The sequence below is a fragment of the Diachasmimorpha longicaudata genome, chromosome 2, assembly GCF_034640455.1.
Source record: "Diachasmimorpha longicaudata isolate KC_UGA_2023 chromosome 2, iyDiaLong2, whole genome shotgun sequence".
Taxonomy (NCBI): Eukaryota; Metazoa; Arthropoda; class Insecta; order Hymenoptera; family Braconidae; genus Diachasmimorpha; species Diachasmimorpha longicaudata.
The window spans coordinates 7,585,011-7,610,688 of NC_087226.1; the positions used below are offsets into that span (position 1 = coordinate 7,585,011).

Genomic DNA, 25,678 nt, shown 5'->3' on the forward strand with positions numbered 1-25,678 from the left:
CCCTGCGCCGCATGTACAAATGTAACTATGCACAGTTTTTTTTTTCTCGACAGTTGAATCCCTGCACAGTGGTGCGCTCACCATCCTGACAAACCTGTGGATAGTCGACCGGTTGTAAAGTGTGCAAGTTCAAACGGAGCCCCCCCCTCATGTTCCGACATTTAAATCCTCTGTCGAGTGATACTCCGAAATAAGAGTAAAAACTGAGCAAATTTCGATTTGCAATGTCAAGGTGTTGAACACAGGAATAAATAAATATTTGTGATTTTATCGCTATTAAAGGTAAGTCTCAAATAATCCCATTGATATAACCTAAAAACTGAAGATAATTAACCTCAAAATAATTTGAAAACATTAAGTAAAAATCGGCAACATTTCTATTTTTGAACACCTGTCGTTAATGAATAATTAATTATATTTTTATTGAAAGATTTAGCAATGGACGTCGGGAAGTTTCGCATTCTCTCTCATCCCATTTACACGTGCACAACCATTCTCAGGAATATGCCTGGTAACCTGAAGGACTGTAACCAAAATTGCCGGCGAAATATCATCAACTCTCACTACCTGCACACCAGTACTCCCCACATGAAGAAAATGCCCAACAACCTGAAAAGCAAGAGCTTAAGCTCCCAGAGGTGGCTCACCCGACAGATTCAAGACCCCTACGTGGAAAAGGCCCGTCAGGAGAATTATCGATGTAGAAGTGCCTTCAAGCTCCTGGAGATCAACCAGAGGTTCAACATTCTCACCCCCGGATTGACAGTCGTCGACTGTGGAGCTGCGCCCGGAAGCTGGACCCAAGTGGCAGTGAAAGCAACGAATTCCCATGGTAAGGATGAAGAACAGAGCATTGGAAAGGTCTATGCTATCGATAGAAATTCGATTCATCCTGTGGAGGGTGCAATAATCTTTGGAAACCTAGATTTCACGACCGTTAAAGCACAGCAACTGCTCATGAGCGCGTTAAACGGTGGTAGAGTTGATGTTGTCATGTCTGACATGGCTCCTAATGCATCTGGGGTGAGAGACATTGATCATGAATTGATAACAGAACTTGCTTACTCTGCACTGAAATTTGCTGTTCAAGTTTCTTCTCCTGACGCGACGTTTGTTGTGAAAATGTGGGATGGGGGTAGGGCTCCTCAATTTGAGAAAGATACAGAGAGGTTCTACAAGAGTGTGAAGATTGTGAAGCCTGGTGCAACGAGAGACGAATCCACTGAGAAGTTTATCTTGGCGAGAGGATTTAAGGGTCTCAAAACGTGACAGTAAAATACTTATTGATGTATAGGCGTCTAAAATAAGTTTGTTATTCGGTGAGACGAGTCAATTTTGGATGTGAATAATGTTGTAGTAATAAAGACCATTACATGCGGGATAAAACTTCCCTGTGAACTTTATTGCAACGAGGTCATTTAACGAACTCAAAGTGTCAGTGTTATAGAATTATTTACAAGATGGAGACAGTTGAAATAAAATTATATTTGAGAAGTGTTTTTTTTTTAATCAATAACATTGTGAAATCATGAAGTCATTTTTGAACAGATTTCTCTACCCGTGCATTTATTTATTGTCTTTATGATTGCAATCAAATAATAATGAGGATGTTTATGAAGGAATACACTCACAACAGGGCTATTAGTGCAGTTAAAATTTATTTGTACACGTAAACATTGAAGAAAATTTTTAAACTCGTTCGGGATTTAACATTTGGATGAATGAAAAGCAAAAGCAGAACGGAACACCGATTCAGATCAAACTTCATCGGTAAATTTGATTGATCAATGATTCTTTCTTTTTGTTCACATTATACCACAAAAAGTGCGTAGCAATCTACACACAATTACATCAATAATATATATAATTCGTTCATTTTTCACAATTTTTAAGTTTACATATAAATAATACAATAATTCGACACAGTTACAATTCATTAATAATAATTCGTTATTCTATTTCGATCGTTTAAACACGGGATTCAATAATCTACGGTTCCGGTAATACGCGATATATACAATTAACTCTACAGATAATTAAACAATGAATTATGTACACAAACATTAATGACATACAATTTTGGATATGTATATCGACATACAGAGATACTCTTACGTAATTTTCTGCTGATTATCATTTTTCTTTTACTTTGTATATTTTCTCTCGGGAAGGGCCAATTATTCGGGGAATGAGTGCATCTCGCGTGCGTTAATGAGATTTAAGACGGTAACTGTTACTGGCCGCAATGTCAAAGTATGCAAACAAATAATTTATCAGTAATATCTCGTTTTCTAAACACCGACACATTCAATCCACACTGATGTTCTTATTTTCATTTTAAAAGAAGCATCTTCCTCGAGCCCAGAAAGAGATGAGATCGATTTCTACAAGCTGACACCAACATTTGCACATTTACGACGTGCATTTAAATTCAAAAACAAAATGCGCATCTAAACACATGAATTTTTTCCACTATAGCCTTTCATTTGTACCACATAATTATTATTTTTTTTTCTAGAAGAAAAAAAACACATGTGTCCTCGACTCTAGTCTGCCAAAGCCCCCCGAGGCGACGTAAAACTTTGACGTTCATCATGAATAAATAAATCCATAAACCATCTACCGACACCAAAAATCTCTCAAAGACTTGATGATCCCATGCGAAATGACTCGACGCGCTGGACTCCTAAAATGTCCCAACACTTCCAGGATTTCTCGTTCTAAACATACATTTTTCAACAATATTCTTAATCAAAATTTTCTGATAAATCAGTCTTTAAATGTGCGTCAGATGAACGTATTTTTGTGCTGCACCAGAGCATGGTTTTGTATCATGTAAAACATTTTTCATGATCAACCAGATTGACTCTAGTCCCTAAAATGATTTTTCCAACCACTTGAGAAAGAATCTTCAGGTGGGATTTCTCAGAAGAGAAATCAAGAATCTTGTCAGGAACTCACAATGAGTTGAGAGATTAGTCTCCGATAGCGCTTCTGGCAAAGGCTCTGGGGGCATCATGAGAAGAAATCTCCTTGTAGTAGTTGATTCGTCTTGGCCCACGAGATCGGCTGTCAGACCTGTCGAGAGTGTCTTGGTTCGTCGGATAATGGAGGAGACTGGGATCCCTCACGAGTGGCATTCTCGTCCAGAACCAGATGGGAGATCGATCCTTTGGTTTGTCATTAGTGCCGGACTTGGTACGAGTTATGCTTTGATGATCATTTCGCCAACTTGGCCAGTAAATGTGCTTCTGAAGACTGGGGGGGTTTTCGATGGAGGTTTGTTGATTGAAAGGTCGATGATGGCGTCTGTCTTTGAAGTCGTCTGGTGTGTGAATGCTGTTGGCTTTCTGTGAAGGAAATCTGATATAACTTGGACGATTTTGAATCCTGTCAGGTGTCGGAAACCTGATGAAATCCTTAGGTTGACTATCAGAATCACCTTTCCGTTGATCCGGGAAGAAGTTACCCCTCTCTGGCACCTTCTGCAGTTCCAGTTGATCATCAATAGTTTTGATTTCTGTGTAAATGTGTTCCGTATTCTCTGAAGCTATTGATGTCGCGTATTTAGAATCCGATCCAAGAGGTTCTCGATTCTGCTTGATTGATGACGAATAACGAGTGTTTGAAGACGAATGTTGAGGAAAGATTGCTTCAGCGTTATTAGTGGAAGACGCAGTCATGAGTTCGGCGCTGTCAGAGTCTTCTGGACGTAGACTTGTAGACTCTGAATTTTCTGATGGCTTGTCAGTGATGTTTTCATCAAAGTATTCCTCGATTCCTACCATCGGGGACGATTCCCTCTGGTCGGTTGTTGTCACTCTCATTGTTGCCGGAAGTTCCGGATGTTTTGTAACTTCTCGTGGTGTCGTGGATTCCTGACCGTCGTCGGTATTATTCTCGGTCGTTTCCTCATTCTCAGGTGGTTCAGTATACAATGACGTATTTTCAGGGAAGGGGGTTGTTTCCTGGTAAGAGGACATTTCCGGGGTAACTGTGACAATCTTCTCGTCTGTGAGAGATGTCGATGATGTCTGATCCTCCGGTTCCGATGTATTTGTCGTGTTGGAATCCTTACGGAGGTTCACACCGAGTAGAATTGTTTCTCTAACGAAGTCATTGTTGATGGTTATGGTACTTGATATTTTACTCGCTGTCGTGTCTTTATGGTCGTCAGCCGGGGTCGATGATGCCTGAAGATGAGGCTGCATCGTCACCATCATGCCAGCCTCACTGTGCGTAAGAATTTCGTCGTCACCCTCCGTTGATTCTTCAACATCTTCTGAGTCTTCATCCTCCTCAGGAAGTTCCATCTCGATCTCCTCCGTCTGTGCTTCCTCCGTAGTCGATGATTGAAAGTCCAAAGTATCAGATACTGACCCATTGAAGAGAATCAGAATTGGGGTCGAGGCAGTTGCCAAGCGCTCTGGCAAATTAACAGTGATAATCTCCTCAGTTTCAGTTCCATTCTCCTTATCCCTACGTACACTCAGCATACCAGTGCTGCTATTATGAGCAACTATCAAATCTCCGTTTGAAACCGGTAGTTTCGTTGGAGTTAATAAAAGAACGACAGTTGAAGCCAACGATGAGTCATTTCGAGGCGTTTTGTCTCTAGAATCGTCACCCTTGACATCATCTAATTTTGATTCTTCTTCCGAGATCGTGTGATTATGAACTTGATCATCAGGATCAGCTTTATAATCAATGATTTCCGAATAACTTGAATTTGTATCATCTAAAAAATCAACTAGTGACGACCCGATACCATCATACTTTCCAGAATTGCTCTCATCACTCTCCCTACCATCCTTGGTAGTTTGAGGCTCGTGAAAAAACGTCTTTCGATCAAACTCTCCCTCATCCGGCTCATCCTTATCATCCACAACTATTGGAGGCTTCTCTTCTTCCTTTCTGGTATCCTCTCCTCCTCCTGAAGAAAATAAAGAAGTCGATGGCGGCGCCACATCATCTCCCTCCTCCTGCTCTTCAGACTCAACGATAACCGGAATGTTTAGAAGATCCAGTTGCAGAGGGCCCGTAGGAGCAGACCCCGAGCTAGCAACTGCCTCAGATTTACTTCCTCCAAAATTTGCGTACATGGCATTTAACCTTTGAACAAGAAAGTCAATATGAGCTTCATGATTGATGTTCACATTCTTGACACAGCGGTTCATCGAATCAGGTTGATATCCTTCAGCACAAGCAGGAAGGGCCTGCAATGATGGAGCAATGAAGATGCTCTTTGGTGTAATTTTCCGAAGTAGATTGACACCCCCTTGATCCACCAGGAACTCCGCTTGCCAGGCAAGATCCTCAGGATTTCCAATTTCGTCGGAATTTTTGGCTGAAGACACCAGAGATTTTCTTCGCGTCTGCGGCCGAGAATCATTTTTCATTGGTGCTGATGATGACATCGCAAGTAGACTAAGGCTCAGTGCAATAAAAAGTAATCTTCGTCGTTTCTCCATCGACGCCATGGTTATCAAGGTACTGAAGAATTCCGCTGCTTTAACTCTTCAGTGGATTTCGACGAATTAGTCGACGCATTGAGAAGGCTCCTGCAACATTCAGAGATGAAAATACCATTAGATTATGTTGACTGTTCAAAGTCAGTGTGTAATATCGCAAAATGGAAGGTTGACCGTGTGGTTGTGCTCGCTGAATGCATTTTTTATCGCTGAAGTTGACTACAAAACACATTTCAAAGCGTGATTGAGCGATAAGAATTATCAATACGTGTTCCGTTGTTGTTTTTCAATCGTTTTCAGACGTGTGACAAGCAACTAGGGCCGATAATGTGAGAGATTAATGAGACAACTGTCGTTGGGATTATTTGCGATGAAGATGTTGCAGTGAAAGTCGAACATTTCCGTCTCTGATTACAATTGCGATGGTAAAACGTGAATCGAGATGTTGCCACAATGATGACCTTTCCCCGTTATTACTAATTCGTAGATGCAATTGGACTTGTGCAATGACTGAAGGCATTCTTCTAATTCACCTTTTGGCTTTCATCATGTGATTTTATGTAAGCATACATGTGTGACATTTACTACTGGAATATATCGACCTTCGTAATCACTGAGTAGTAGATTTAATGGTTAGTTTGTAAGTTTTATTTTGATGAGTTCAGGTTTAATAAATCCAATGGGATGATAATATCTCAGGTGAAGGATAGAAACCAGTTATTGGCTTCACACATTCGTGTGAAATAATCAATTTGATTTTTTTTTTCACCTGGAAAATTTAATCTTGTGCGTTCAGCGATAATTATTCAAAGATAAATCGTTACTTGGAAATTGAAAGGAATTGGATTTTGGAGGTAGTTTTTAGAGAGGGATATTTTATGGAGGGCTTTTTGTCATGGGGTAAACCCCAGGTTTTACGGCGTGCTAATGTTCTTCGGCTGAGATTTCCAGTTCGATTCTTGGAAATTTTCACAGCATTCTTGCTTTTCTTGAATTAATATTTCGTAAAATTAATAGTTAATTTTACAGAAATGCGATTCAATGCGTCATTAAATTCATCATCAATCAATCATTCCATTCATGAAAATGTTTAAGCTAAAAAATAGATTGTTCACCGATTCTTTGTGAGCTTTGTCTATATAATCCCCATAATTTCATTAATATTCCATTAATGTACCTTAAAATGATACTTTCTAATTTATTCTGTACATTTTAAAAATATTTTTCAACAGTTGAATATCAAGGTTCCAGTTTACACCTTCAAAATTAAAACATAAAATAATCATAGAACGCCCGGAAATGTGGGGTTGAACAGACTGATGTTCAATTACAAAACCAGAAGAGAATTCTTTCAATGAAAAAATCCTAATTAGCGTACTTGGACGTCTTCAAATTTTGTATATTTATATCACGTATGTCAATGTTAGACCTCTGATATAAAAATGAATGAAAGTATAAATGAGAATTTATAACGAACGATAGTGCGTGGCTTTGAAACCCATTGCAATAGTGCAAATACCTATAGAAAAGAAGGCTTTCGAAATGCCAACATCTGAGCGCATTCCACGGCATTGTAATCGACGCTGTTACAGTCACTCAGAATCAGCGACCAGGATTATCATTGAGTTCGAGTTATTCAGAGCGTTTCGAGTAGATACAATTTTTCTCGAGAACATTTTCATCTCTCAGGAATTTCTGATAGACTATTTCAACAATTTGTACCTCCACTCTCCCGTCAACTGTTGATAATCGATGGATTTATGAGCACTCAGTTTTAGTAGTCTATATTTCCGTTCAGCTGTTGTCATAATTTTTATTAGCCCCGACATACCCCCCAATGTAGCACCAACGATTCGTAAAAATAAAACAAAGATACAAGTGAAATTGCGGGAGTGGTTTATCGATTAATTCGGTGGCGTGTGTAGATTTATCGGAGAAACGACAGGGGTCGACGAATTGAGTTTATGAATGTGCTACAATGTTCCTTAATGTACAGATGCTTCTCTAATCTGGCGTTGTAACAATGGTGATCAACGGAAATGGAATTGCGCAATGAGTGGGAAAAACAGTCATTTAATTCTCGAGCTCTTTCAGGAGCTTTTTCATTATCTTTTATCTGTCTTTCTTAGGCGGCTTTGGAAATAGAGAGAAAGGCTAGAATGAATTACACCGGAAATAAAAATAGTAAAAATAGTAAGAATAGTATAAAGATAATATGAAAACTGCATCGATCCTACAAACTCCTAATGCCTAAAGATTAATTATTAAATTTGTAGACTAAAACGTAATAAATCACCCGCGTCCACTTCTCGTCGCAAGTTGAAAAACCGACAGTTTACCTTTTTTCCTTTCCACCGAGTGCTAAAGTAATGTTTTCTCAAGTTTTTTAACCGACGTGAAGAATCAAATCTCAGAATCTACTGGTTGAAGAAACTAAAGTGAGGAAAAAATAATGTTTTGTTTCAAGACGCTGCGTCGTGTTTCACCCTAAACTCGTTTTGTAGAAGGCGATAAAATCACGTGTCTACAATCCACCTAAGACATTGATCTCCGACCTCTTCAGCCGCCTCCCGTGAACCTGAAGGGATTAGGGTTGGCCTCGCAACATACTCAAGGGCTGGTTTCACTTCTCAGAATCTCATCTCATCTCATCTTTTACGATCATCATTCCGCGAGGATAAATAGCCAGGAGTTTTTCTTCATAAAATATTTGAAATTAGAAATTCCAAAAATAACAAATAATTCCTCCCTCCCCCCCAGTCATTCTCTGAAATAAAGCAATTTTTTTCAGACGACCCATTATGCCCCTCCTCCCTCTTTCCTATTTCGATTCTGCAGACCAAACCAGTAAAACCAATTTCCAATTCGAAACATTATGCAATATAAATAATACTATATCTATAGATGGCATTCGATGGTGTATGATTTGTGTGTACCTCGTAATATAACGGGGCAAAACAGGTGATGCTATCTCTCAGGTCTTTCCATTCATAACATAAACGGGAAACGATAAATGACGGAATATTTTTCGCGTTAAAATTTTTTCAAGCTGATCTAGTCGAGAGAACGGTGGAAAGAAAATAATAGGAGTCTAATAGCACGTGCGACAATCTCGGTAGGTCACGTAACAAAAAACAAGAGAGACAAGACAGCTACCCGGTCTGTTTTCTCCACAGCCTCTGCGTGCAGTCGTCCCGATGATCAGGTCGGTACAGAGGCAGCAATTTCCGCAAAGAGAATTCCAGAACACGTTTCGCAGCTCGTTTGGCTGTATGCCCAGGTCCCAATCCCCATTTTCCTCCTCCTCTCTGTTAGTTTCGTCATGCCAAATCGCATGAATAAAGCCCCTGTATAGCCCTGCGAAAAGCTCCCACGGACAAACGCAGAATCAACTCGTTCTTGTTTCGCTAATCTCCCTCTGGTTGCGCACGTCACCAGTGCGAGAGGTGAGGGCCAACTTTGAAGTTTAAATTGTCCACCGGAAGCTCCTCGAATTACCATATTTTTCTTCTTCCCAGGGATGTGTGTAACGAAAATCCTGTGCTCTCTGCCCTTATGCCATGTGCCCTTTAATCTCCGCGCAATTATTGTTACGGGAAATGTTGTTTTTGGGGTAACGAAATGAAGTGGCTTCTCCTTCGGTGGTTTAAATTTAGAAACAATAATATTTGGGGAGATGGCTCTGTGGTAGGACAAAGTTTTCGTTGTCATTCTCACAAAAATAATTTTTTAAATATTTAAATATTTTACTCTGTAGCAAATTATCCTGGATCTTTGGATTATTGATCAATTGAAAATTTCTCGTTTCACATTTTTCCCACCAGATACATCCAAAAATTTCCGAATCTATCGCGCGATCTCCCAGCCCATTCGATCGCATATGCATGCCCTCCTTATATATGTGATGTCCACGCGCACTATTATCGGTAGCAGGTAGAAAGAGGTATTGAAAAATACCTGTGCACCGAGAGCAGGAAAACAAGTGAAGCGTGAAGGACGAAAGTGAATTGGGAGACGAGGTTAGAGCGCCCTGGGGCGTTGGACTTTTATTTTTCCCATTCAATTTCAAGTCCAGAGGTTCTTGCACGTAACAAAAAACTGTGAATACACCCAGGCGGTGAACCCGGACGACTTCTCCGAATGAAACCTGCCAAGTAATGTAACACAAATTTCGGCGGAAGAGGACAGGTAACGGACGTGTAGATTGAAAGGACAAGTGCAGTTTCCTCCGATTGCGACATAAGTGATGGAATTGTATTTTTAGAGTTTCAGTTCTTGACAACTCAACTTGTCAACAAACCTGATTTAATTAATGAAGATCACAAGAACTCAAGTGACTTTATCCTTAATTTTGCGATGAAATTGTTGAAAATTTAGAAGTGAAATTTATAAACTTCCTCGAAATTTTCGTGATATTATATTTCGATGATAAAGTTCACAATTTTGGAAAATCATGAAAAATGGTCATTTTCCGGTTCCTTACTCCAAAAAATGAAGACTAGTCAACTAGATGTGGGTAACAATCTTTTGAATTTCCCCCAAATATTCGAAATTTCGAACATATTCTTATCGAAAGTGTAAAAACTGTTATCGTCAAGATGCCGAAGAAATTCTCAATTCAAAAAAAAATTCCCTAAATCTGAAAAATCAATAACTTTTTCTCTCAACTAAAATGCAACGCCAACAGTATGTTCACACTCCACCATGTCTTCCCCACTCCGCGGCGTCAATAATTACGACCACATTTCCAATTTCTCCCTGATAAATAACCACGACCGGATGGTGTTAATCCCTCTCCGAAGAAAGAAGGCAGTCCCAAACCCCCTAAAAATCCAGCCAGACTCCCTTGCTAAAAATACCCCCCTCATAATTTCCAACACCACACGCAGACCACTCCCCCTCTCTCCTCTCTCCCACTATCTAAACAATAATAATGATAACGGGTCCTTGAAGTTGCCGCAATTGCGTGGGAGTAAATGGACAAGTGGGCATTAACTCACCGATAGTCACACCATACCTTCTCCCGTATTCAAATGTTCCATCCATCTATTTAAAAGTGACAATAACCAGGCACGTGGAGACCTGCCGTGAGACCTTCAGGGGCCCTCGGACCAGTCCTCCAAGGCTTTCTTCCATTTTTTTTTTCTCTCAAACTAGTCCCACTCTCACTTTCTTCATTCCACCTTCCACTCGCTTCGGCTCCCTCAAACTTTACGAGCTTTGAATACAGTATTTATTTACATGTTGCATCGAGAAGAGAGAGAGAGAGAGAGAGAGAGAGAGAGAGAGAGAAGGAAAAATATTCAGTGGAATTTTTTTACAGTTACACCCGGAGTTGGATTATGTACTCCTGTTTGATAGCAGGATTAAAAGTATTTTTAAAAGTAACTCGATAGAATGGTAAACCGGCTCGAGTAAACGAGATGAATGTTGAGTGAGGGAGAATAGGAGAAGACAACTGGGTATTTTGTCATGACAAAAACATTCCTCGAGGATGAACTGAAACCCGGGGGGATTCACCTCGTTACTCAAGTCCCCCTGACTTGGATAAACGAATTCAATATTTATTTGATATGCGGGGGATGTTATAGTTGTGCGATGTGATGTCTCCTTTTGAGGCAGTGGGTAATGAGAATGTTGGTTCGATACGCGGATTCTAATGCCCAGAGTGGACTCCAATAGATGTGGAGACTGAATGGAGTGAGGGGCCACGCTCTGATACTCTCCTGTGAGATTGATACAGCCATTTTACGCGAGGTCTCACTTTCTTTTTCCTTATTTGGAATATTCTGGTGGGGGGGTGTTACGTTGATGGTATGCAACGATGAGTTGGGATTTTTTTTAACGATATAAAGGGCCATTTTGCGGTTCTTGGATATTTCAATGTCCGCAATAAATGAAAATCAAGCTACCACAGGAGCAAAACAGGTCATGTTTTTTAAATTTCGTATCGACAAATCACTTTCGGAATTTCTTTTCCTGTCATGAATTTCCTCCTTTGGCGCACACGAACTTCGAAATATTTGGCTTCTCATTGAGTGATTTGGCGCGACTACTGGCGGCGCTGAAATACCTGTCGGCACTTCCTCTGTCACCATCGGACCTACCTCAACCCCGAACATTTACATTTCACCCGCAACACTCCAGGGGGGAGGGGGGGGGCGAACTGAAAATGTGTGAATCGCCACCAGTGATGCGCTCTTCGTGATTTTTCCAAGTGAAAAATCCTCGGGAAAACTCGAGGGAACGCTTGTTTGATGAGGATTGATGGGGATGGTGCACTATTTGTCCAGCAGTAAAATATTAACCACCATTTGGGGACTCGGAATGCGACGGAAGTGTCTTTTACAATCGTTCTGATAATAGACAACTTCCGGTGAGTACGAGCCATATTCTTTCTATTAAAATGTGCGGTAAAATAATTTCACTCTATTTTCATAAAAGTGAATAGAACAGCAGGTCGAATTGATCACGTTTTATCGAGTTGTGTTGTTATTTTTTTTTTTGGCAAGACAGAGGCGCCAGACGACGCCTTCTGCACGTAGAGGGAAAATATAGAGGGACTCTAGACTCTCAGCGAGCGGTACCTATCTTCATCTACCCGGTTTTATCTCTGCCTCTGTATCATTTCCCAATTTTTTCCCTCCCGCTCTCTCATTTTTATTTGTCGTTTCATTTTCTCGAGGGAGAAAATAAGAGATGGAGAAAAACCTCTCGCAAAAACCTCGACATTTCATCTTGCTTCGTTATCTTGCATCTCCGGATGTTCAACGAGATACGTCGAACATACTGTTCGAGGTTGGAATAAAAAATAATACTGTTTTTCGTGGTGAGGAGGGGAGGTGAGGGATGAGAGGAATGAAAATTCAGTGGAGATTGAGCATGGGAGCTAGTTAATGCCAGGCCTATTTTGTCTTGGAGAATTTTATGAGTTTGAGAGTTGAGTAATGGGAGTGGATGGACGGGAAATTGAAAAAATACTAGCTATTTTTCCTCGGTCGTTTTTTAAAAGTTCATTTTCCCAAGGCTCAGTTTTCCATTGATAAATAATAAATGAAGAGATATCGAAAAATTTTCCTTAAAATCTTTTTTGTAGAACAAAGTATGAGCTGCAAAAGAGATTCATTAAAATATTTAGCTATTCTCCATCTTACAAAGCAGTTGCCAATACGTAAATTCAAGGCAAAACGCATTTATCTCCTTTTACCGACCGCTCTCCTAAATATTACACGTAAAGACCTAGAGCTGCATGAAATGTTCACTTTTCACCAAATATTCAGAAGTGTTCATCACCAATTTATGACTCGCCGCCGGGAAACTTGAAATAATCCACCGACCTGGTACGACGGCGATCAAACCGAGACGATATGCCACATGCCAAAATACATTCTGACCCGGAGGGCATCCGACTCCACTCGAGACTACCCGAGTCACCAAATTTTCATTCATTCTACTTCATATTTCAGCCAATTGTTAATTCATCCCGTGGTATTTACACGCCAACGCTTTCTCATAGGCAACAAGTAACTTCAATCAATCTTCTCGTAATTAACCTATTCGTTTATTCTACATAAATCGTAGATAGCTGCATGGAGAAAATTATTTGGTATTTGGTATTTATTTCATCCTGAGTTACTGACAACTGAGACTTCATCAAGCTAAAATTCATTAACGAAACGTCGCACTACGATAATTTAATCAGCGTCGTAGTTGTTTCTCCAATATCCCCTGACCTTCCTTTGATTAACTAACACCATTAGAACGAAAATAATGGTAGGATATTGATAATATTGAAAAAAATTAAGTGACGATTTTTTATAAGTCAAAATGCAATTACTCGAGGCTACAATATTTGTTGAAAATCATACAAATTTTTCGTTGTCCGTGTAAAGTGTTTACAGAGCTCAATATGTTCCAGTCCATTGGGGGCTTTCTATCAACGTCAAAATACTCTAAACTCGAAAAACGAAAACTGAAAAAGACATGGAATGGGAAGCGCACGTTCATTCGTATACGTCGAGCACGTAGCACGTAAATATTATTGGTTGTGAGTTTTTTTTGATAGGCTCTCACGGCTCCTCAAGGAGGTTTTGCGCCCAACTGTCTGGAAAGTTTTGGTCCAGGGCCAAAAAATTCATACAAAAGTAAAGAGAAGTGCGTGCGAGACTTTTTAAAATGCTAAATCATCCACGAATTTTAGCTTTCAATGCCATTTATCTTTGTTTAGAATATTTCACCCAAAATTAACAAATGATCCACTTCACCTTACTATCCCTCAAAACGTATTATTTTTCATATTCACATTTTTTTTGGATTTCGTTTTTAAATGTTAAAGCTATCGTACATTCAATCAAATGTGGACTCACATCGTCAAATTAAATCACCACAAATATATATCCGTTAACATTGGACACTCATATTTTTTCAATTTCCTCTGAACTTGATAAATGATTTAATCTCAAAAGCCAATGCTTAAGAAAATCACATGGTCGAGATAATCTTTACTGTGTTTTTTGTCAAGGTGCATGTCCAGCGTCATTAATTAAAAAAAAAATCGACGAACGAATTGAATAATTCATTCTCAATTCTCCAACAAAATACCAATAAGGCGGAAGCATCAGATTTTCCATCGGCCCGATGAGTTAACCTCGGTCGATCCACCTCGCGGTGCGAACTAATTTCGTCGACGCCTGGGTGTTCCGAGGAGAACGTTCCATTCTCCGTATACACGGCCAACTGGTTTTTTAAAACGAGAAGAATTGACCCGATTGTTAACCTCACCCCAAATCACATCTTCCGCTCGCACATCCATCGATAAAAATCACGTGTCCCGTGAGACTTCACACGATGCCCCAATCCCCCCCGCGATTATCGTTAATTGCAGGCCATAAATAACCCTCCTCCTCCTCTCCCCCCCCCCTGGACCGATGCTCGGATGATGAATAAAAACGCAAAAAATTCATGTTTGATTCCAAAAGAAATCGTGAAATAAATAACGTTTCTTTTTTTCATTTTGTTGAACCCGAGGATCTCACGGATATTCTCGTGATCCTGTGCCCCCCATTCTGTCACTTGACAAGAGCTCGTGTGTGTAAGTGTGTGTGTGCGATCAGAAGTCCCCACAGAGTCGCACGGCTTCGTGAAACAGTGTCAGTGACCGACAGCCTAAGGCCACCAGACCGCCTTGCATGAAACACAAGCCGTCTTGAACTTTAAGCGCCGTTCACATAGTAAAAAAAAAAAAAAATTCAGTCTATGTATCCTCAAAAGAGGGAGGAGCCGTTCGGGGGAGGCACCTCGGTTTCTTTATGGTGTTTTCCCGTGACATTCTCACGGAGCAATCAAAAGGTCTTCTGGACTGTGAGAATCGACTTGCTATGATTGGCGATTTTCGACCATTTTCACAATGTTTTACCATCAAATGAATTGTTAAAGTTTCTATGTTTGCCAATTTTGTTAATGGGTCAAATTTACACATGAGAGTTTCATCAAAGATACGCTATTTTTGTCGACCATTTCTCTTGGTGGAATAATCAAATGGCAATCATCAGTTTCCATTGGTTTTTTCATGAAAAATTTAATGCTCAACTATAAAATTTCTCGAAACTCTGGTAGACCTGTTACTGAATAAACATTTTCAAGATACGTGAAACAAAAATTTCTAACTGCGCATAGATTAACTTTAGACAGAATTCTAATTTTCGAAAGTTATCTGAAAAACTGGTGGTAACGTGTCAAATAATTTCAGAATTGAAAAAACCATCGGTTCAAGAACGAGAACGTTCTCAATTTAAAAACCCGAATGTTCTCAATTCAAGAATCAAGATTTCCTCGAAATAACTGGCTCTTTACTCTAGAACTACTTATTGATATTGCCGACAGCCTCAAATATTTATGGCATATCAAAAAGCACACGAAGAAGAGAAATAACTCTCAAATTTTGTAACCCGACTTGATTAAAATTTACGAAGATTGAAAATTTCGGATTCTCGAATCTAAGGAAGCTCAATCCCGAGAGAATGTTTATTCGAACATTTCACCTATCACCGGTAAATGAATTAATTTCTAAAGCGAATAAAAAAACACTGAATCAACGTTTTCAACGCCTTCCTCTTGACGTTACCCATTTCTTCAACAATTTTTTCGCCGGTTTTTTTTTCATGGATTAACGCGATTAAAAAAGAAGAAATTGAACCCTGAAGACTGACCCACTCTCTGGCCCACATTGTCCCCTCCCCCGTCCCGAACCCGTGAAAAATCTCGGCCGATGAGTGCCACATTTCAAATCAATTCATATTCGAATCACCACTTACTGCCCCGAAAGTAAGAGTCGAATGAAAGAGACAAAAAGAATTTAATTTCTCTCTCATTGGACAACAAAATCGAAAATTCATTATGACAATTGTTCCCTCCGGCTGATAGATGCAAGACTGTTTGCACGTGCAACTTGACAGACACCAGCAAATGTCGATCCCATTATGGCAACCCAGTTGAGAACAGGGTAGCCGTCCTAACGGATTACCTCGCACAGGTAAAGACGTAGTACATGACTCATGGATAACAATTTCGCGAGTAATACATCACAAGATCCTCGAAAATTTAATCCACCGCCACATTTGGAGCTGATGGGAGGTTTCCCCGGTATTGCCGGGAGAAAATGTGATCAATGGGGGTTGTGGAGGGTGCAATACATGGATAGGAAAAATCACTAGATTACCTAACTGTTTGGTAACCACTAAACTGAAATGCTTTTCTATTTTTATAGTCAAACCTCAGAGATTTCATTCAAGTCCCAGTGAGTGCCCTCCAACGGGTCCGATACGACTATTTCTGTGTCAAATTTTATTTGAGGAAATATACCATCCCCTTCATAACAATATCTGACATGGGAATATTTTCAGAAATTTTCGGGAGAAGCTTTCGAACATTATTCCAAAGATACTTTTGGAGACTTTTCAAAAGATCAAAAGACGCACTCTTCCAGAGACGATTTATTTGTCAATCAGTAGATTTTTTCAGTTGAAATTTGGATATTACTTTGCTGTGAACAATCTACTGAAATTGTTCCCAGGATATTCATCCAACGTATTATCCCTTTTCCACTAAAAACTGCATGAAATCATAGGAAATGAATCAGCCGAATTTATGGATAAAAAAAACTTGTAAATGGTTATTAACCACTCGTATTAATTATTTCCGTACCATTGATTTTCCTTATTTAGCTGGCGACTTCTATATAAGTCTGAAGGTTCTTGAGACTGAAATGTTTATGTCACCGATCGAAGCCCCTTTCGTTTAATTCCGTGGTAAAATGTTGGAACACAGGAACGTCGAGTTTTACGTTTATATTAATCACTGGTGTACCGTAGGGATTAACAAAAAATGTCATATAACCTTTTTTGTACCTCATAAAATTTTCCACGAAAAATGTTCTTTGACATTTTTTACTCCAACCCCTCGGTGTCCACATAAAGTATAACTCAACCAAACGTCCAAGTTAAGAATGATCCCTTATTCTTCCAGTTTTTATTTCTCATCTACACCCCCTCATTGTTGAGTGCTCTCCAACGGAATAATTAATTAATAAAATGTTGTAAACGAACATTCTTAAAATCTTCCTCCTCCTCCAATACTTGGAAATCATTCGATAAAAAAAAATCCTACCAAAAGTGTCTTAGGATGCTATAAATTGTTGTTATAGCCCGACGGACGTCCTGGTGTTGCCCAATTCCCCACCGAGTACTTTTCCTCGCTTTGCAAAAACATTCGTTTCCCAAGTGTCTCAACGAGGCCATTTGATTCTCTAAACATTTACAAGTGTTTGACAAGTGCCCTCAGCAAACTCAAGTATCTCAACACTCCCTACTTGTCCACCATCTATCACCCTTCTCCCTCTTCAGTGCTTTGATCCACCACTCAGCACTGAAAAAAAAAATAAACTCTCAACGATGACATGTGGTGTTACACAATGAAGAAGCCTTGGACGTGAAACTCTTGACGGTCACCGAGAAATCTTGCAAATGTATTCCTCAACGTATCGAATGGGGATTCTGTAACCTCGGAGAAATGATAATTGTGACATTGGACAGAAGAGAAATTTATCGAATTCAATTGAAAGTTCACCTTGGGGTTTTTTTTGCCAACATAACACAATTTTACTGTTAATTACCCTGAGATAATCATCCTCGCTGGATCTTTAAATAATATTATTACATGTTAATGGAAGCATTGTTCCAGTGAAAGGACGTTTCGTGTTTATGGGACTCGGTTCATTGAATAATCGGTGGTCATCAACTCCCTGACCACAGGATTTAATATTTATTCAATTGCAAAATTGTTGGGAATGGACATTTCTCAGGAGAATTGCTGAAGAGAAAGGGTTATTGTCATAAAAATGAGATTTTTATGGCTCTATTATTGATTATTTAGTTCCTCACAATTTTTTATTTTGCGAAATAAATTTGCCTTGGAAATAAATGGAGTAGAACGGGTTTTTCATTTTCTATATCGTCTAAACAAAATTATTTTCAATTTCAAAATTTTAATTATGATCCCAATACAGAAGAAACCCTTTGCAAAAATTTTTTAAATTAATTTGAATGCAGAAATTTAATTTCTTACTAGTCAGCTTGACAGCTTTTGTCTCCCACGGTATATCTTATCAGGGTCGTTCTCATTAAAACTTTATTGAAATTTAATTGCCGTAGCCCCAGTAATCCCGAAAATCAAGTGCATACCGTAAGAACATGAAATTTATGGGAATTCTTTTTTTTTTTCGGGGAAGAAAAAACCCGAAAAGTTCCGCAATATGCGAGTGGTCAGTTTCACGCCCAAGTGACAATTCGGACGCGTTAATTCGCACGTTAATAAACCCACCACTCGACGCGAGTGAAGTGAGATGCCTGGGGGACCATGACCTACCCATTGTTACTGGTCCTTATTATTGCGGTGGATGAATGTTATACAATGTTATTATAGTGGCTAGATACGGCTCGAGGACATGGAGGTTTAGAATTTACCGTAAGCCATCAGTGTCACTTCCCGAGTCATCGTTCGGACACTTAAACTTCTGTTCTTCCCGTTTCTTCTTCACAGTTTTCTTTGGTTTTATTTTATTTTCACGCATCGCGTGAGGAAAAAAATCACGGAATAAATCACGTATCTTTAAGTCGTTAATTCAATTTAATTCTAGTCAGCACTCAACTCATTTTTCAATTAAGTTCTGTAGAAAAGACTAGGAAAAAAATGTATTCCATTTTTATTCCTCTCGCGAATAAACAAGGCATATCGTTTTTATTCGAAAATATAAACCATACGATGTATCAATTATTTATGGTAAACTATCAGTGATAAATTCTCAATTGTCTATGATCCATAGTTTAAACGACGAAATCAACGCCTCTTCGGCATTTAAATTAAAAAAAACCGCTAACTCCAGAACTGCAGAGTGAAATTTTCAAATTTTGAACCCATCTTGAAGATATTTTTGTACTCGTCAAAATGACACCTAGCTCATCAAAATCGTACCGTTGACACTCGAGATATCGATGATTAAAAACTGATGTTCAACGATCCTTCTCGATAAAAAGGATTTTCATCTCAACAAAATAGTAAATATCCTTCGTATTCAGTTCAATTACTTCATGACTGGACTTTGTACATACGTTATTTCGTTGTAGTAAATGTCAGGTGTACAATGAAACCGGCATATGCCCATACCCCACACGTAGTTATTGCACTGCGTAAATTCCATTCTCCAGCGATTAGACATTTCATTACCAATTTGACGATTTTATAACAGCGAATATTCTCAGATTTTCTAGTAATTTGTCACGCAATTATTTCACTCAGAATAACCACTGGGCTACGCAAAATTTCAACGATCATGGGAACTTTATTTACTACCTATATATTCTGTCTCGATTGTGGAAAAATTGGTGAGGAAATGTGCGACACTTTCTAGATTATAATTGATACTCTCTCCCGGTCCCTAATAGATAACTCGTACAACACGTGACCGTGTAAACTCCTCTCCTGTGTCCGAGGCGTCTAGTTTCGTCTCACGTTCGACATCCTCCGATCGACGAAAGTATACGGAGCCACAAGTGGGTCGAGTCTGTCACACCTTTTTCGATGGTTTTACGTGGGCTTTTTTACTCTTTCGAAGTGACCGCAACACGGGAATTACGATGGAAAAGGTTGGTAAGAGGTCATTACCTCTCTCTCTCTCTCAACTCATCAATGGCTTCACTGGACCTTCACACCCGCTAATTCCTCTGTTCATTCATGGTTTCCTTCTCGTGAGAATCGATTGGAAATTACCGAGTATTTTTATTACAAAATTAAAAAGAAGAAGCGTACAAATTATTGTCATTACTGTTTTGAGGCACAAGAAAGTAAGACAGTGTTTGGTTACACGCTCCGTGTGGATAAGTGCATTGGAATCCTTTTTGCTGGGGAGATTTTTTTGAGAAGTACGTCTTGGTCTATATTGAGAAACGTATGGCTTGAAAATTTTCAAGAACAAAATAGTCAGCAGGGAGTACGGGAGATCATCGACCCTCAACTTCTAATTTTTATTAAATTGAGCATAATTGAAAAGCTAGAATGTTGAATTGTTCGAAGGACACGATTGATTTCAATTAAATTTTCCGCTTGTCTGTGAATGAGTGGTCAGGCCATCTCAGCTGACCTCACTTTTTCAACGAAAATTAATAAATACGAGGGGAAAAATCATCGCTGAAGGCTCAAGTCCTAAAGCCAGGATGGATTCAATCAAAACCCGCTGGCTATCCAATAAAAATCGTTGATACACGCTCATGGGAAAAATATTTTGACAGTCGTACGAATGGAGAAATCAAATAAAAACAACAATACGTGCACGACGCGTCCTGGAGTTTGATATGACGAATTCGATGAAAATTCTACCGCCCAGAGAGGGAAATTTCAATAAAAATTTTTTTTATGTCAATATTCTCTCAGTAGTGGGTCATTGAACCGTGATTTTTTTTTTCACCGTTTATTACATCACTCAATTAAAATCAACTTGGGTAACTCATTTTGTCTCTCTGTCATTTCATTTCATTTCGATTTTACGGTTTCTTTGGAGTTTCGTTTTGTCGGTTGTCAGTTCGAATCAAGCGGAACGAGAAGATGTTGAATTGAGGTTTTCAAGTACTTCAATAAGTTCTACAAAATATTGCTGTCAATTTCATGTTGAAAATTTTTTCATTATTTGTTTCTGACAATAAATTCATTTTAAGAAGTCAATGGTTTGGAGCGTCAGTTCAATAACGTCATTTTTTTCATATTTTGATACCCAAAAAATAATTGAAGCCCAATTTTAAATTTCAATGTAGTTCAATTAAGTAAATAATGAAAATTTATTTGAAAAAACCTCTTGCTGCCCGTCTATCAAACGAAAGTTTTTTTTTATTTATTTTTAAGAGAAAAACATCATAAACCCCATTTCATTAACAGATTAATTCAATCAATACTGTATTTTTAAAATGAAAACCGTCGGTCGAGCTTAATTCTACAGTTAATTGCAATTATTAAAAAAAGAGCGAGTTTAATGGTCTAATTAAACGTTGGAAAACTAAAATTAATATGTTGCAAAATGTAATTAGATCGATAAAAAAAAAATAAATAACAGACGAAAAGAAATCATGAGCTCCTGCTCCAATCCCAATACTTCTTATTTCGATCGCCAACCCGTTCTGCCCCCTCCTCCTTCTGCAACTAGTTCTACCAGCGTTGGTCATGTGCATTCGCGGAATGAACGAGAATTGAAGTCTCGTTAACCTGAAATCCCCGTGGCTACGGAATAAGGCAGATTGAGGCAGAATGAGGCTTCTTTCGCGACGTTTCGTAGTCACTTTATGGGTTGTAGTTAAGCTCGGTTTGATGTCATCATCAACGAACATCCCCCACTCGGTTTTTGCCGATGTGAAACGGGTGGTAGTAGTGGGGGGCAGATGGAGGGACTAGTCAATTGCTCCGATAACCCGTTGATCGATGAAAGTTATCGCCCGCGAGAATAAATGAGACACGAGAGTCAATTGCTTCGGAATTTATCGGTCAACATTTTTTTCTTCACTCGACTGTTTTTATGTCAACTTGAACCCCTGTTCGTTCAAAAGATAATCCATTCTGCTCGGGTAGTTTAGGAAGTATAGATTTTCCGGATCCATTGAGAGTAAATAAACCGATGAAAAATGTCTTGATAATTTTTTATGAAAATTTGTGGAAAATTTTAACGAAGTGCACATTACGCTGAGTAATTCTAGTTTCCATTGAAATGTGAACTAAATCTTATAATCCCTGAAGGCCCGTTTATATCTATCGCTCTTGACATGACATTTTTTTCATAAAAAAACAATTTCTCTTATTTGTCCACCCGAAAACAATGAACTCAGGTACGTATCCCTCACGCCATTAATTACGTTTAATCTTTAGAAATAGTGGAGTCCACTCATCTATCTAATCACTCGAAAACTTATCCAACGTACGTTTGAGGAATGTCAAGCCCCAAAACTAATTACAAATGATTAAAAATTCAACAAATATGTTGAACCTCATTATGTACCCCTGAAGAATCCAAACCAACTACTTTCCAGACTACGACTCGTATAATTTTAAACTCAGAAAAAAAATTAACTCGTTTATCACAAAGCGTTCAGTCAAATTCAAACTTCACTTTCATTCGCTTTTTCATTCATATTAAAATTAACATTTTAATCTAAATGAAATATTTCATGCTTGAAATAAATCAGTTGTACAGCACGAAAAAATTTCTTATTTACTGTAATCAAAATATCTGCACAATACAGAAACCATAAACAAAATTCAAAAGGCGAGTTTTATTCGCTTCAAATGCGTCACTCCTCTAAATGCAATCGGCGAAGTGGATGATTCCAATCAATAAATAGATTTATTGAACTACCTTGTAAAAGAACAGTTATTGATTATTTATTGGTTTATTGACATCCACTAATTCTTTATCTGCATTAAATTAACCGTTCGTTAACGACTAACCGACATTTAATTTCGAGTTAGTCCACAATATTATTTCCACTCAAATTAAATAATTTCATTCAACTAAACTATTGGAAAGAAATGAAAATTTTTAAACAAAATACTTTAGACTTGTAGTGTAAACACACCTGATTAATTCAGCTCCAAAAGGACAGGGAAAGTTCTCTGGAATTTAATTAGCCGCCCCGTAGAGGCAAATTAATCCACATTACATCAGTATTTCCAATCGAAATCAACGACTCGCGCATTTCCCCTTCAATTATTAACCCGACTTTGTTCATTTTCACGTACAAGTGAGGGAGGAATCGAAGAAAGAGACCGAACAAGTGGTGAATAGTTAACACATTCCCCCCCCCCCCCCCGCCTTGTCACTGGCCCTCCTTGGGTTTATAGAGAATTGCTTGCCCCCCATGAATTAATTACAAAGTCGTGCGTGTGGACGCTTCCACGCTCATCCTCCTCTCTATCCCACGGATAATCCAGTTAAACCAATCACTCTGGATCGGTTAATTATAGATGGACAACAACCCTTCTCACTCTGTTCGTCTCAGGCAAGCCGCAAGTTGGTTTATTAAATCACAATGGAGAGAAAACTTGACACAATGTTCAAAGGATAATCGATAATTGTGGAAATATGGGTTTATCAGGGGCAAGTGCACACTTTTTTTATTTTCTGGACAGATCACTATACCATCGTAGTGATGTATCCACGAAAATGCACAGATATAACAAGATAAATAATTTAAAAAGTTTATTAGAATTATGAAATTCCCAATACGCATTGATTTTGTAGGGAAACAGCTGATTGTTAATTATCGACTTTCTTGATAATCCCTCCCCTTGAAAATAGATGGAAATTTCAACATTTTTATAAAAATGACAAAATCAATTCTTCCCTGGACCTGACAGCCCAATTAAAATCAAAATAAACCAAATGACGTTCAAATAATTTGAGTTCTATTGATTTTTCATTGATTCTTGCATAAAGTTTTTACTTTGTAATCGCAACATTTCTTCAAGTTTTCGGAAAATTGTAACTTGATAACCGGTTCTCAGAAATGCACCGGAAGCCAAAAATTTTCAACAGTACTGTGGGTGGAGTTATTATTATCTTTTATTACTGAAATATAGTGAATTCTCTAAAGTCAGTTCTTGAACCAATTGTTTACAGTAGTTTCGAGGTACAATGAACGCTGCTACTCCCTCGTATCCCATGAATTATTGAAGAGTTATCGGTCTTCCGTTCTCTGTCTTCGGAAATCAATTACTCATAATTGGTTAAACTGATTAGACCGGAATTCGATGATTAAATGCTCATTTTCTTAATCGACGCGTTTGTTCGCCCATTTGAGCAATGTACCCGATGAAATTGTTGTAAAAACAAGAGCTGTGTGATGGGTATCGTTATGGGGAATTCTTCATCGGTAAGAGTTTTCAAACTTCCGGATTTATCGAAATGATTTTGTTGAAGTTTTATTGCATAATTAGCGTACACCGAATTTTCAGCGCATCATTCTATTATGAATTTTGAAAAATTAATGAGTAATGGGATTTTGTGATTCCCTGATTTTCCGACTAATAAAAAAATCCCAATTTCATTACGAGAAAATAACAAAGTTGTCCCGAAACATTTATTGATGAAAAACAAATATTCAGATAAATATATTCTGTATATGAATTACAAGTTATAGAAAAATTCTATTTTGTTCTGAGGGGAAATTGAGGGAATTTATAATCCCTGGTCTTTCTGCTGCCATTGGGAAATTCGTAATGACAATAGCCTTCGAATTTAGCCCAATGACCGACCGCCGGCCCTGGGTTTACCTTTTATTCACATCACCCGATAAACCCCGTACCCTTGCTAATAACCCGACGCCCCTTTCCATCCTTCCAAGAAGAAAAGACTGAAAAATTACAGTGGCAGTCACTTGGCTTAGTTTGTTCTAACGGTAAATTAAAACCCCCTCGACGGAAACTCGTCCCCCGTCTCTTTCGTTTCACGGGCGCCTTTTTCTCTACAAGACTGCCTCCGACCCACCAAAGGGTACATCGGACAAGCCTCCCGCAATAATTCCCTCCAGGGTTCCCCTCACTGCCGCATTATTACTCCAACTGGTTGGGCCCCCCTCAGCTTTTGTCTCAATAATTCCAAACACCACTACATTATTTATCAAGGGTAACCAATTCGATTCGCCGCCGAATTTCGTAATTTCGGAGCATTTGTTTACATCCCACGTCGTCCAACAACAACAGGTATATTTATCATAAATACGTCCAAGAACAATGAAATATTTTCCAATGAAAGTCCCTTACCCACTTTCATTGACAATTCACGACTAAAAAATATCCATTTCATTCATAATGGAGAGAAAAAAATAATAATTTACTCACAATTAAAAATTCCGTTGTTGTATTCTCCAAAATGGCACAGCTGTAGCTGTCACAATTGCGGGTATAAAAACTTGATCACACAACTCCGATGATCTGTCACGTTGCAAAATCCCCACCACCCCCACTATCATCACCACAACACTGATAAGTTCAACAACAATTTCACAACATAACTGAACATTTCACCGATGACATTGCAATTAATTTCATCGGAAGAATAAATAATTCCTCAGCTGTCACTGAACAAATCCACCTGTCCCTAAAGCGCTCCGGACTTTTCACTTTCAACGCCGGCCGCCAAAAAAAGGCCCAAAAATTGACGAAAAACAATAATCAAAAATCCCTCATTTTCGTTTGATAATCGTGAATTTCAAGCTTTTTTTTTTTTCTCCAGTCGATGGAAATGAGTTAATAATTGATGGTTTAAATTGCGGTATAAAAATCGTCTCGCGTTTGCGCACGATTCTCTTTCCGTACGAAGCGGGCGTCGAGTGGCGACTGGCGTTTTCTTCGGTCCGAGACTCGGTACCGAGAGGTTTAGTTGGTGTTGCCACTCTCTCCCCACCCCCTCTCACTCACCAACAAACAGAGTTGGTTACCTCTGTGTATCTGTCTCTCTCCCTCTCGGTCCTTCTCACTCAGGTCGTCCCCCACTCTCCGGGTGACTCTAGTGCACCCCTCACCCGTCACCCCCCGTAGATTCAACACTAGTGAGGAAGGTTTGTGCTATTACGGCACCGGGTTCATCCCCCTGCGTGTGCCACACGCGTGTTACTTGT

The 25,678-nt window shown here is 38.9% G+C and overlaps 2 protein-coding genes across 2 annotated transcripts; one reads left to right on the forward strand and one right to left on the reverse strand.

Annotated features, from left to right (window-relative positions):
* Positions 1 to 81: 81 nt before the first annotated feature.
* LOC135159862 (rRNA methyltransferase 2, mitochondrial) lies at positions 82 to 1,639 on the forward strand. Its single transcript, XM_064115959.1, has 2 exons — positions 82 to 282; positions 431 to 1,639. Exon 2 carries the CDS (start codon positions 439 to 441, stop codon positions 1,267 to 1,269), a length of 831 nt encoding a protein of 276 aa, XP_063972029.1. The 5' UTR covers positions 82 to 282; positions 431 to 438; the 3' UTR covers positions 1,270 to 1,639.
* On the reverse strand, positions 1,640 to 25,416 carry LOC135159861 (dentin sialophosphoprotein-like). The gene is made up of 2 exons (XM_064115958.1): positions 24,900 to 25,416; positions 1,640 to 5,561 (listed from the first exon to the last, which is right to left on the reverse strand). Exon 2 carries the CDS (start codon positions 5,478 to 5,480, stop codon positions 2,976 to 2,978), a length of 2,505 nt encoding a protein of 834 aa, XP_063972028.1. The 5' UTR covers positions 5,481 to 5,561; positions 24,900 to 25,416; the 3' UTR covers positions 1,640 to 2,975.
* Positions 25,417 to 25,678: the final 262 nt, after the last annotated feature.

What these genes read in the sequence shown, in the direction of transcription:
- LOC135159862 (XM_064115959.1), top strand. Translation starts at nt 439, where the DNA reads ATGGACGTCGGGAAGTTTCGCATTCTCTCTCATCCCATTTACACGTGC.
- LOC135159861 (XM_064115958.1), bottom strand. Translation starts at nt 5,480, where the DNA reads ATGGCGTCGATGGAGAAACGACGAAGATTACTTTTTATTGCACTGAGC.